We start from the raw sequence: 11,860 nt of genomic DNA, 5'->3' as shown, positions 1-11,860 counted from the left end.
TGGAGACAGTCCTCTGGATAGCCACGGTGGTTCTGGTCAGAGGGACAGACGGTCCCTGAGATGCTCATGCCCTTGGGATGCCCAGGTGCCTAGATAAGGATCCCCCCTATGGGCTGCGGTGTCCGATGACAGGGATCATGGAGCACTCAGCACTGCCAGAGCCATTACCTACCGTCTTGGGTGCTTAATCCCCACAATTCCCTCAGTCCAACCAGTGGAGGAGAAAAAGGGAGTGCAGGAAGGTGGGCTCGCCCCCGATTTCACAGCAGGTAGCCGCACAAAGTGGGATCGCGCCCTAACTTACAGTGAAGGTCACCCGTGTGCACTGGACGAAATCTGTACTGTCTCATAGTCACCAGCAACATACAGGATCAGATGACAAGAGGAAAGGACAGTCTTTTCAACGAATAGTGCTGGGAAAGCGGGACCCTGCCCCACACCCTCTACAAAATTAGACCGGAATGTCACACCCAAAACCATAAAATTTTTATTTTTTTAATTTATTTTTTAAAATATTTCATTATTTGACTGAGAATAAACACAAGTTGGTGGGGCAGAGGGAGAAGCAGACTCCCCACTGAGCAGGGACCCTGATGCTCGATCCCAGGACCCTGGGATCACGACCTGAGCCGAAGGCAGATGCCCAGCGACTGAGCCACCCAGGCGCCCCAACCATAAAACTTGTAGAAGAAAGCATAGGGCACAAGCTTAGTGACGTAGGACTTGGCAGTGATTTCTTAGGTAGAACATTGAAGGCACAGGTAACAACAGAAAACATAAACAAATTGGGCAAGATGGAAACTAGATGTTTGTGCATCAGAGTAGCATCAGGTAAAAATGCAACCCACAGAATGGGAGAAAAGAGAGACAAACACAACATCTGCCAGGAGAATGACATCCAGAATATGCAGGGAATTTCTCAAACTAAGCAAACAAAAACCTGATCTAAAAAACAGGCAGAAGACCCTGTGCACAGAAGATGCACAAAGGGCCAGTAAGTCCGTGAGAAGACTCCCGGCCTCGCGAATCACGTGGCAAATGCAAATCTGAGCTCACCGCGACTGCACGGGTCAGGCCGGAACGGGCTGCTGCCGGGAATCCAGAGCAGGGCAGCTGCTGTGGAAGACAGGATCGCAGCTCCGGAGAACATTACCCACAGCGTTACCAGAGGATCCGGAAATCCCACTGTGCTGCTGTGCTGGAAAGATCGGAAAGCAAGGTCCCGAAGAGATGTCTGTCCGCCCACGCCGACAGCAGTGTTCCCCACCACTGCTGAGTTACGGGGGCTGCCCGGGTCCGCCAGGGATGGACGGATGAATACCACGTGCTCTACGCCAGCCAGGGTGGGGGGGACCCAGACATGTGCTGCCACGTGGGCAGACCTCGAGGACGCCCCGCTCAGCGAGACAAGCCCCTCACGGAAAGACAAAGACTGCAGGACTCCCATCGACGTCACATACGAGGGTCATCAGAACGTGAGGGGCAGTAGGATGGTGGCGACAGGGGCGGGGGGCGGGGTTGGTGTCTCGAAAGGTGACAGGATGCTGATGCGGCACAACATCGTGGAGTGTTTCCGTCACTGAACGGCTCACTGAGGGTTAAGATGGTGAATTTGACGTCATGTGTATCCTACCACCACAAAAAACATTGGAAAGAAGTGGTCAGTGCTTGCCAGAGGTTAGGGAGGACAGAGGGATGGACGGGAGGAGGGCAGGGGACTCCCAGCGGTGAGACCACACCGTGCGACACTGTGATGGTGGGTCCGCGTCATGCGTGAGTCCAGACGCACAGGTGGCGGGCAGGGAGATGGGCCACTGGTGACACTGCGTGTTCTCGCGGGTCCTTGGGCTGTCACACGCGCGCCTGCCGGCGGGGATGCTGACGGCAGGAGGAGGTGCGTGCGGAGGGCTACATGGGAGCACTCGGTACTTCCTGCTCACCTGGGGACTAAACCTACCATTCCCTCCGAAAAAAGAGGATCGTTGAAAGAAAGACGATCGTGGGAACCCCGCTGCGGAACCGTGCGGACCGTGCGGACTGTGCGAACCGTGCGGACCGAGTGAACCGTGCGGTTGCGGGCAGCCCTGGCCTCAGCACTTAGTCCTGTCGCGCTCCCTTCTCGGGCTTCCTGCCCTTCTCATCTTTGTGTTTTAATTTGCGTTTCTCTTATGAAGAATGGCGTGGGCTCTCTGCTCCTGTGCCTCTTGCTGGCTGTGCCCCTTTGGTGATGTGTCCAGGCGCCATGGTCCCCGTGCCCTGCCCACCCCTTGTGCAGGAGCCACTGGACCCACCCACCCCGCTGCCTTGTCCCCCACAGCACCCCACAGTCAGGGGCGGGCACACCCAGGGGCCTTGGCCACACTCGTCTGCCCTGCGACCACTGTCCTTCCTGCACACGAGCCACGGAACCAGCCTCAGACACAGGCCCCCAGCTCAAAGAGAGGAAGTGCTCCGGTGAGCCCCTTGAGGCCACAGGCTGGGGGGAACCACGCTCTTCTGGTCCAACATTGGTTTCCCTGCGGCCTCCTGTGGCCAATTCTTAACTTTTCCTGACTCTTCCTGCCCGCTGGCCTGTGTTCAGGCAGCCACCGTTGTCTTTGGTGTCCTTGAGTGTCACCAGCAGAGCACTTGCTGTCGTGGGCTCAGGGCCATGCCCCTCTCCCATGTGGTCTCTGGGGCCCCGGGGAGCTCCTGTGTGTGGTTTGCTCTGTTGGCATTTACTAGGAAATGAAATGAAGTGGAAGTATTTGCTAGTTAAAAAGTAAAAGGCTTATTATTTATCAACAAAAACATTTTTAAATGAAAAACAGCTACGTTTTCAAAAACAAAGCAAAATTGGTGAGTCTTTAGATCACAAAACAACGGATACAGAAGTGGTTTTCCTTTGGGGGCACCTGGATGCCTGGCTCTTGATTTTGACTCACATCCTGATTGCGGGGTCCTGGGATCGAGCCCTACATCAGGCTCCCGCTCGGCGGGGACTCGGGGAATCTGCTGGAGATCCTCTCCGTCCGTCCTCCTGCCCGTGCTCACTCTCTCTAAAATAAAAAATCTTTTAAAAAAAGTGGCTGTACCTGAGACCATTATACAGAACGTTACGGATGGGTTCAAGTGAACGCACCAGACTCACCTGCGTCAACGTGAATAAATCTTCGAAACGAAACCACCTTCCACTTTGATACTTTTTGTGAAAAGCTTAACAGAGGTGACACGCAGGTGACAAACTGTCAGGCAGCATGGTGCAGAGTGGCCTTGCTCGTGGAGGGGTCTCTGGTGCTGGCTGGGAGGGCCCGGGGCTCTGGGTGGGTGTGCCCCGCGTGGTTACTGTGTCCCAGCGGAGCACAGGGTGGAAACGGAGGGCACCCGGTCCTTGTGAACATCGGGTTGCGCTGGGACAGTGGCCTCTTCATTCTGTTGTGAGCACACGTTAGCCTCTGGGAACCACACACACAGAGGGAATGTGGGGGGCCCCTAGCACTCATCACGGGAGAACGGGGGATCCCCAGGGGAGAATGGGGGAGTAGGGAGACCCCCCGGGGGAGAATGGGGGCAGCCACGCCAGCAGTGTCACGGGGAACAGGAGGCAGCGCGGCATCTCCATCGCCCCCCAGACGAGCACCGCTGGTGTCTTGGGCGCTGACTCTGGACCCCCACGTCCAGGGCTGTGATTCGGCGACACAGCCCTGGGGTCGCGAAGCCGGCCCTCCCCAGCCCCAGCGTCCTAGATCCCCTGACGTGAGGGCTGTTTCCCGCACATCTTGGGACCTGGCGTGTCGCTCCGGCCGTGAATCTGCGACAGGTGCACCAGCTCTCCCGCCACGGTGGGGGTGTGCACTCCAACGCCCCCCCCCCCGCCCCGGCTCGGTCGGCGCCCGCCGCGCTGTTCCGGACGCCGCCGCCAGGGGCCGCCGCCGCGCCCCTATGACACAGCAACAATAGGAGCCGCTCTGGCCCGCGCGCCGCCCGCCCGCGCTTCCGCCGGAAGGGAACGCGAGCGCGGGGAGGGCCGATGGACGGCTGTCCTTCCCAATCGCTGACGGCTCAGCGTCGGCCCCGCCCCTGACGCAGCCCAATCGCCGGCGAGAGCGGCGGGAGGGGCGGAGCGAGAGGGGACTTCCGGCGGGGCCCGGCAGGCGCTGAGGAGGAAGAGCGAGCCCGGACGGTGCCTCTCGGCCGAGTCGCGGCGCGGGCCAGGTGCGGGGGTCGCCGGGGGCGGGGCCGGCTGCGGGGCGGGGCCTGCGCCGTCGGGGTGCCGGAGCCGGGGTCGGGTCCGCGGAGGCCGGGGTGTGGGGCGCGGGGGCGGCCGGCGAGCCCGGGTGGGGGGGCCTGTGCGCGGGGCGGCGGCTCTGGGGGGCCCCGGACTCGGCCGCGGGCCGTGTCGCCCGCCTGCCAGCGTGACGCCGGGGGCCGCGCGGGGTCGCGAGCTGCGGGGGCGGCCGCGCGGGGGGGGCGCGGGGGCGGCGGGAGCGGCGGGGGCGGCGCGGGCTCGGGCGTCGTGGGGCTGGGGCCCGGGGCCGGGCTCCGCGAGGGCAGCTCCGCGGGAGGCGCGGCCGGGGCGCCCCCGCCGTGACCCGGCGCGCGTGCGGGCGGCTCTTCCAGGATGACGACCTCGGGCGCGCTGTTCCCAAGCCTGGTGCCCGGCTCGCGGGGCTCCTCCAACAAGTACCTGGTGGAGTTCCGCGCGGGGAAGATGTCGCTGAAGGGCACGACCGTCACCCCGGACAAGCGGAAAGGGCTCGTGTACATCCAGCAGACGGACGACTCCCTCATTCACTTCTGCTGGAAGGACCGCACGTCGGGCACCGTGGAGGACGTGAGTGCGCTCGGCGGCGGGGCGGCCTGCGGGCGCGGCCGGGGCAGCTCCCACGCGCTCCCCGACGCGCTCCCGGACCCGCTCCCGGACGCGCTCCCCGACGCGCTCCCCGACCCGCTCCCCGACGCGCTCCCCGACCCGCTCCCCGACGCGCTCCCGGACCCGCTCCCCGACGCGCTCCCGGACCCGCTCCCGGACGCGCTCCCCGACGCGCTCCCCGACCCGCTCCCCGACGCGCTCCCGGACCCGCTCCCCGACGCGCTCCCCGACGCGCTCCCGGACCCGCTCCCCGACGCGCTCCCGGACCCTCTCCCCGACGCGCTCCCGGACCCGCTCCCCGACGCGCTCCCGGACCCGCTCCCCGACGCGCTCCCGGACCCGCTCCCCGACGCGCTCCCGGACCCGCTCCCCGACCCGCTCCCCGACGCGCTCCCCGACGCGCTCCCCGACGCGCTCCCGGACCCGCTCCCCGACGCGCTCCCGGACCCGCTCCCCGACGCGCTCCCCGACGCGCTCCCCGACGCGCTCCCGGACCCTCTCCCCGACGCGCTCCCGGACCCGCTCCCCGACGCGCTCCCGGACCCGCTCCCCGACGCGCTCCCCGACGCGCTCCCCGACCCGCTCCCCGACGCGCTCCCGGACCCGGTCCCCGACGCGCTCCCGGACCCGGTCCCCGACGCGCTCCCCGACGCGCTCCCCGACGCGCTCCCGGACCCGCTCCCCGACGCGCTCCCGGACCCGCTCCCCGACGCGCTCCCGGACCCGCTCCCCGACGCGCTCCCGGACCCTCTCCCCGACGCGCTCCCGGACCCGCTCCCCGACGCGCTCCCGGACCCGCTCCCCGACGCGCTCCCGGACCCGCTCCCCGACGCGCTCCCCGACGCGCTCCCGGACCCGCTCCCCGACGCGCTCTCGGACCCGCTCCCCGACGCGCTCCCCGACGCGCTCCCCGACGCGCTCCCCGACCCGCTCCCCGACGCGCTCCCGGACCCGCTCCCCGACGCGCTCCCGGACCCGCTCCCGGACCCGCTCCCCGACGCGCTCCCGGACCCGCTCCCCGACGCGCTCCCGGACCCGCTCCCGGACCCGCTCCCCGACGCGCTCTCGGACCCGCTCCCCGACGCGCTCCCCGACGCGCTCCCCGACGCGCTCCCGGACCCGCTCTCGGACCCGCTCCCCGACGCGCTCCCCGACGCGCTCCCGGACCCGCTCCCGGACGCGCTCCCCGACGCGCTCCCGGACCCGCTCTCGGACCCGCTCCCCGACGCGCTCCCCGACGCGCTCCCGGACCCGCTCCCCGACGCGCTCCCCGACGCGCTCCCCGACGCGCTCCCGGACCCGCTCCCCGACGCGCTCCCGGACCCGCTCCCCGACGCGCTCCCGGACCCGCTCCCCGACGCGCTCCCCGACGCGCTCCCGGACCCGCTCCCCGACGCGCTCCCGGACCCGCTCCCCGACGCGCTCCCCGACCCGCTCCCCGACGCGCTCCCGGACCCGCTCCCGGACCCGCTCCCCGACGCGCTCCCCGACGCGCTCTCGGACCCGCTCCCCGACGCGCTCCCGGACCCGCTCCCCGACGCGCTCCCGGACCCGCTCCCCGACGCGCTCCCGGACCCGCTCCCCGACGCGCTCCCCGACGCGCTCCCGGACCCGCTCCCCGACGCGCTCCCGGACCCGCTCCCCGACGCGCTCCCCGACCCGCTCCCCGACGCGCTCCCGGACCCGCTCCCGGACCCGCTCCCCGACGCGCTCCCCGACGCGCTCTCGGACCCGCTCCCCGACGCGCTCCCGGACCCGCTCCCCGACGCGCTCCCCGACGCGCTCCCGGACCCGCTCTCGGACCCGCTCCCCGACGCGCTCCCCGACGCGCTCCCGGACCCGCTCCCGGACGCGCTCCCCGACGCGCTCCCCGATGCGCTCCCGGACCCGCTCTCGGACCCGCTCCCCGACGCGCTCCCCGACGCGCTCCCGGACCCGCTCCCCGACGCGCTCCCCGACGCGCTCCCCGACCCGCTCCCCGACGCGCTCCCGGACCCACTCCCCGACGCGCTCCCGGACCCGGTCCCCGACCCGCGCTCCCCGACCCGCGCTCCCCGACGCGCTCCTGGACACGCTCCCCGACCCGCTTCCCGACGCGCTCCCCGACGCGCTCCCGGACCCTGTCCCCGACCCGCGCTCCCCTCTGCTCTGCTCTCCTCTCGGGCCCGGCCCGGCGGTCCGCCAGCGCCCTGCCTCGCGTCCTGGCCAGCCTCTGGCGGTGCTCCGGCGGGGTCTGCGCTGTGAGCCGCCGCTTTGGGGCGTCTGCCCTTCCGCTCGCTTGCCCCCCCCCCCCCCGCCCCCGCTTGCTCCTTCCCAAGGTGTCCTTGTTAGGTCTCTGGAGAGCCGCAAGCCTCCCTGCCCCGCTGAGCGCGGAGCCCCCCGTCCTGGCCCTCATGCCCTGGGGGGGCGCCTCTGACCCTGTCTTCTCCACCAGAGGAGGCCCTCCTGGCAAGGGGCCTGGGCCCTGGACCCCCTCCCACCGCTCCCCTGCAGAGGAGGAGCCCGCGCGCTTCCCTGGGAGGTGGTGGGACCCGCAGTGGGTGTTTGGGTGAGGCTGACCCCCCTGCGCTCTCGGAAGGACCTGATCATCTTCCCGGACGACTGTGAGTTCAAGCGGGTGCCGCAGTGCCCCAGCGGGAGGGTCTACGTGCTCAAGTTCAAGGCAGGCTCCAAGCGGCTCTTCTTCTGGATGCAGGTGCGTGGCGGGCTGTGCGCGGTGTTTCTCGTAGATGTGCTCGCCGGATGGACGCTGGGACTCACTTTCCCAAAATGGCTGATGCTCGCTGAGCATTGGGGACCCTGAGAACTCCTGGGTCTCTCTCTGGGGGTGGGGGCCGGGGGCGCTGGAGCAGGGCCACTTCCAGAGTCCGGGCACTTGCGGCTGGGCTCCTGGTGCTCTTGCAAGGTCCAGAAGTCTTGGCACATGGACAAGAGTGCTTTCTGGACGGGACCCCAGTGTCACTTTGCTGACTGCGGACCCCCGCCCCGCCCCGCCGGATGCAGCCCGGGGCCGGAGCAGTGCTGACCCTGTGTTCTTCTTGCTGCGTTTGCTTTTCTGAGCCCTGCCTCCCCTAGCCTTCCTGTTGTGTGGTTTGGGGGTCTTTGGGGGTCAGCGTGCCGGGGCTGTCCCGCCAGCCGGCCGCTGGGCTTATTTGGTCGTGGTGCTGCCGCAGCAGGTTACAGTGACTCGGAGGCTGTTTCCCGTATGGGGGGTGGGAGGGCGTCTCTGGGCAGACACCCCGAAGCGCACGTGTTCCAAGTGGGTGATCGGAGGCCTTTGCAGACAGATGTTTCCAGTTTCCTTCCGTGGAGGTTGACCCCACTGCCCTCCCCTGGCACGTACCAGGGCAGGGCAGGAGCGGTTTCTCTCGCAAGGCCGGCCAGGCTGTGCTGCAGACCCTGGTCTCTGAGCACGCGGTGAGAGAGCCGCGTGGACCAGCGGGCTGGGCGGGTGCGGCGCGCCCGGGGAGTCTTGCAGGCCCGGGAGGGCCCAGCTTGTTTCTCCGGGTTCTCCCAGGGAACGTTCCGCCAGCTCTGCTGTGCCCGGTTTTGCTCGCCTGCCCTGCTCCCTTCTGCTCTGGGCGTGGGGGACGCTGTGTTGTTCCCCTTCTGTGTCCCTGGCCCCCAGCAGACCCACAGCGTGTGCCTGGTTGTGGGTGCTTCATCTCGTGGTTCTGGGGGCACGTAGGGGGTGGTGCTCCCTGAGAACGGCCTACACCCTGGGGCGCTGGTGTTGAGTGCCTGCTAGGTGTGCTTTCTGGGGTTTCTGGTGAACCCCGAAGGGCCACGGGTGGGCTGGCTCGTGGGCAGTGGTGTGATAGGAGGGTTATGTCACCGTGTCACGCTCCTATACGAAGTGCAGGAGGGCTTCGTGGCTTTTAGGTTGTTGTGTGAGGCACCGAGAAGGCGTCGCTGTGTGTGGCCCCGGGGCTCTCAGGGCCTCAGTCTGCGGCCGCCAAGTGAGCGTGGCCGCAGCTCCGCGACCCTGACGGGTGGCCGTTCCCTTCGGCCCTGCCGGGTCCTCGGTGCCGTGCGGCTGTGGACGGGGCCCACGTTGCTGGCGGCGGACCGCCCCCTCGCAGCTGTGGTCCTGTCCTCCCCCTATAGGAGCCCAAGACTGACCAGGACGAGGAGCACTGCCGGAAGGTCAACGAGTGCCTGAACAGCCCTCCAATGCCGGGCGCGCTGGGGGCCAGCGGGACGGGAGGCCACGAGCTCTCCGCGCTGGGCGGTAGGTGCCACCTTCCAGAACGCGCTGGCGCGGCAGTGCCCGCAGGGGACGTGTGTTCCCGATGATGCGCACAGCGCCTTGTCGCTGCTTGCAACGTGGTCGTTGTCTTGCTTCTCCTCTTACGTTAGGGTTCTGTGAGCGCGTGCGAGGCGGGGGCGGGGCAGAGGCAGAAGGACCCGCCCCCACCCCTCTCGCTCAGCAGGGGGCCTGACGCAGGACTTGATCCCGGCACCCTGAGGTCCTGACCTGAGCTGAAGGCAGACTCAGCCCACTGAGTCCCTGTGGTTGTTAAGTGGAAACGGAGGTTTCCGAGTTAGAAGCCTCTTAGTCGTCCCAAGTCCAAGTCTCCGTCCAGCTCCTGGGGATAGAACTGTGCGCCCGCCCCGCCGTGTTGTCTCATCCCAGGCGCTGCTGTGAGGGCAGGGCACGCTGAAGGGCGGGGTCACGGGCGCGCGGTCTCAGCCAGGGCCGCCGAGTCTGAGCGCGTGCTGTCCCGCAGGCGAGGGCGGCTTGCAGAGCCTGCTGGGGAACATGAGCCACAGCCAGCTCATGCAGCTCATCGGACCCGCCGGCCTCGGAGGACTGGGTAAGCCCCGCGTGCGCACCGCGTGGCCTTTGGCGAGGGTCGCTTTGGGATTGGAGTTTCCTTCTCGGTGGTTCTCGAACCTCTGTCCCTGGGCCGGGCCCGTGTGCCCTGTGGTTTGAGCTGGGAGCTGGTCCGTGGTGAAGACCTCGCTCTGTACTTGAGGGGCCCACAGGAGGCCTGGGAGCGGGGCTCCTGCTGGGCCTTCTGCTCAGGTTCCCCTCCGGGGGGCTTGCCCGCTGCCGCCGCCTCTTGCACTGGGACGGCTGCTGCTTGGGCGGAAGGGAGACCCTCGCTACTGTGCCAGGCGTGGGCTGTGCGTTACCTTGGACCTAAGTGCGTTGTTAGCGTGATGGGAGACAGAAACGATGTGACGCGCGGAATAAGCTTCTAGAATGCTACAGCCCCAGCAGTCACGGCTCTGGCACCCTGGCTCACTGTGGTCTCTGTTCTCCCCTGCTTGTCCCTTGGTGTTAGTGTAGGATATCTGGCAGGGAGAGGTGGGCTCTTTGGGATGGGGTGGCAGCTGAGCTCATGTGTCCTTGCAGGTGGGCTGGGGGCCCTGACTGGGCCGGGCCTGGCCAGCCTCCTGGGGAGCGGAGGGCCTCCAGCCAGCAGCTCCTCGTCCAGGTGAGCCTTGCCCCCGCCCCACACCCCCACGTGCCACAGGAGTCCCATCCTTCAGGGTGACTGGACATAGGAGATGCAGAAGGACTGAGGAGACACCTGGGGAGGGACCTTTTTGGGGTCTCGACTGTTCCGGATCCCTGGCAGTTCAAGGACCACTGCTGTAGGATTGACCTGCCGTGGGCACCTCTAGGGTGTGTGGTCGCTCCATGGCTGCCCTTGCTCTTTCCAGCTCCCGGAGCCAGTCCGCAGCCGTCACCCCGTCCTCCACCACCTCTTCTACCCGAGCCACCCCAGCCCCCTCTGCTCCAGCGGCCGCCTCCGTGACCAGCCCGAGCCCCGCACCCAGCTCAGGTAATGGAACCAGCACGGCAGCCAGCCCAACCCAGCCCATCCAGCTGAGCGACCTTCAGAGCATTCTAGCTACGATGAACGTGCCGGCCGGGCCAGGAGGCAGCCAGCAAGGTAACGCACGCGCTGCTCGGCTCCGGGCTTGGGGGTGAAGGGCCTGCTGTCCCCTTCCTGCGCGCTTGCTGCCTCTCTGAGGTGGGCCGAGCAGGCCTCCGGGCTGAGCCGCTGCTCCCTCGCCTCGCCCCCCTGACGACGCCACGGCTTGGGTGTCTGCCGTTGGCCTCGAGCCGCTGATGGCCGTGTGCTTACGCCTCAGTGGACCTGGCCAGTGTTCTGACGCCCGAGATCATGGCACCTATCCTTGCCAACGCGGATGTCCAGGAGCGCCTGCTGCCCTACCTGCCCTCTGGAGAATCACTGCCGCAGACGGCAGAGGAGATCCAGAACACGCTGACCTCGCCCCAGTTCCAGCAGGTAGGAGCTGTGGCCTGGGTGCCCCCCGCTGTGTGCTCAGTGGCTGGGGACAGGGCTCACCTTCCACGGGCTTCCCTGTCACCAGGTGTCCCTGCACCTGGCCCAGGCAACCCTCCACGCCCCGTTCCCCTGGGGCGTTTGCCAGGCGTGCACTCAGGGCGTCGGGCTGTCCTTTGCAGGCTCTGGGTATGTTCAGCGCCGCCTTGGCCTCTGGGCAGCTGGGCCCCCTCATGTGCCAGTTCGGCCTCCCTGCAGAGGCCGTGGAGGCCGCCAACAAGGGCGGTAAGTCCCTGCCCTCCCCGCCCCGCCCCTTCCCTACCCCACGTGGCTAAGGGAGACTCCCTCCCTCTCTCTCTGCCGCTAAAAGGCTTCCCCGTGTGCACAGAATAGGGCTAGCTGGCTTGGTCATGGCGTGTCGGTGGTCTTGGGCCTTCATCTTGAGGTTTTCATCTGTCCCCTTTGGTCAGCAGTTCAGGCCAGGGTCTAGAAGGTCACCTTGTGTTTTCAATGCATTTTAGATGTGGAAGCATTTGCCAAAGCCATGCAGAACAGTGCCCGGCCCGAGCAGGAGGGGGACGGGAAGGACACCAAGGACGAAGAGGAAGACATGAGCTTAGACTGATCAGCGGTGTCCCCAGGGGTCGGGTTCACGGCTGCCGACCTCCACGATGGGGCTGGGGGCGCGGCGCATGCCCTCAGCTCCGTGCCGGCTTGCTGAGAAATAAAGGTCTTGTCTTTTACC

At 67.2% G+C, this 11,860-nt stretch overlaps 1 protein-coding gene and 1 long non-coding RNA gene across 4 annotated transcripts; one reads left to right on the top strand and one right to left on the bottom strand.

The window, feature by feature from the left end:
* Positions 1-484: 484 nt before the first annotated feature.
* On the bottom strand, positions 485-3,987 carry LOC131808594 (uncharacterized). Of its 3 annotated transcripts, XR_009344840.1 has the most exons (4): positions 3,131-3,985; positions 2,925-3,052; positions 1,740-2,720; positions 485-1,629 (listed from the first exon to the last, which is right to left on the bottom strand). It is a non-coding gene; the product is annotated as an uncharacterized LOC131808594 (long non-coding RNA). The 3 variants fall into 3 exon arrangements; XR_009344841.1 differs by having other exon boundaries at positions 485-2,720; positions 3,131-3,987; XR_009344842.1 differs by lacking the exons at positions 485-1,629; positions 1,740-2,720 and having other exon boundaries at positions 2,730-3,052; positions 3,131-3,432; positions 3,756-3,978.
* Positions 3,988-4,077: 90 nt separating this feature from the next.
* ADRM1 (ADRM1 26S proteasome ubiquitin receptor) lies at positions 4,078-11,858 on the top strand. The gene is made up of 10 exons (XM_059134746.1): positions 4,078-4,194; positions 4,600-4,813; positions 7,431-7,547; positions 8,960-9,083; positions 9,583-9,669; positions 10,215-10,296; positions 10,526-10,758; positions 10,961-11,118; positions 11,298-11,400; positions 11,637-11,858. The coding sequence occupies exons 2-10, from the start codon at positions 4,601-4,603 to the stop codon at positions 11,738-11,740; spliced, it is 1,221 nt and encodes a 406-aa protein (XP_058990729.1). The 5' UTR covers positions 4,078-4,194; position 4,600; the 3' UTR covers positions 11,741-11,858.
* Positions 11,859-11,860: the final 2 nt, after the last annotated feature.

This window comes from Mustela lutreola, chromosome 9 (genome assembly GCF_030435805.1).
Source record: "Mustela lutreola isolate mMusLut2 chromosome 9, mMusLut2.pri, whole genome shotgun sequence".
In the NCBI taxonomy this organism is placed as follows: domain Eukaryota; kingdom Metazoa; phylum Chordata; class Mammalia; order Carnivora; family Mustelidae; genus Mustela; species Mustela lutreola.
This window is presented reverse-complemented; position numbering and strand designations above follow the sequence as displayed.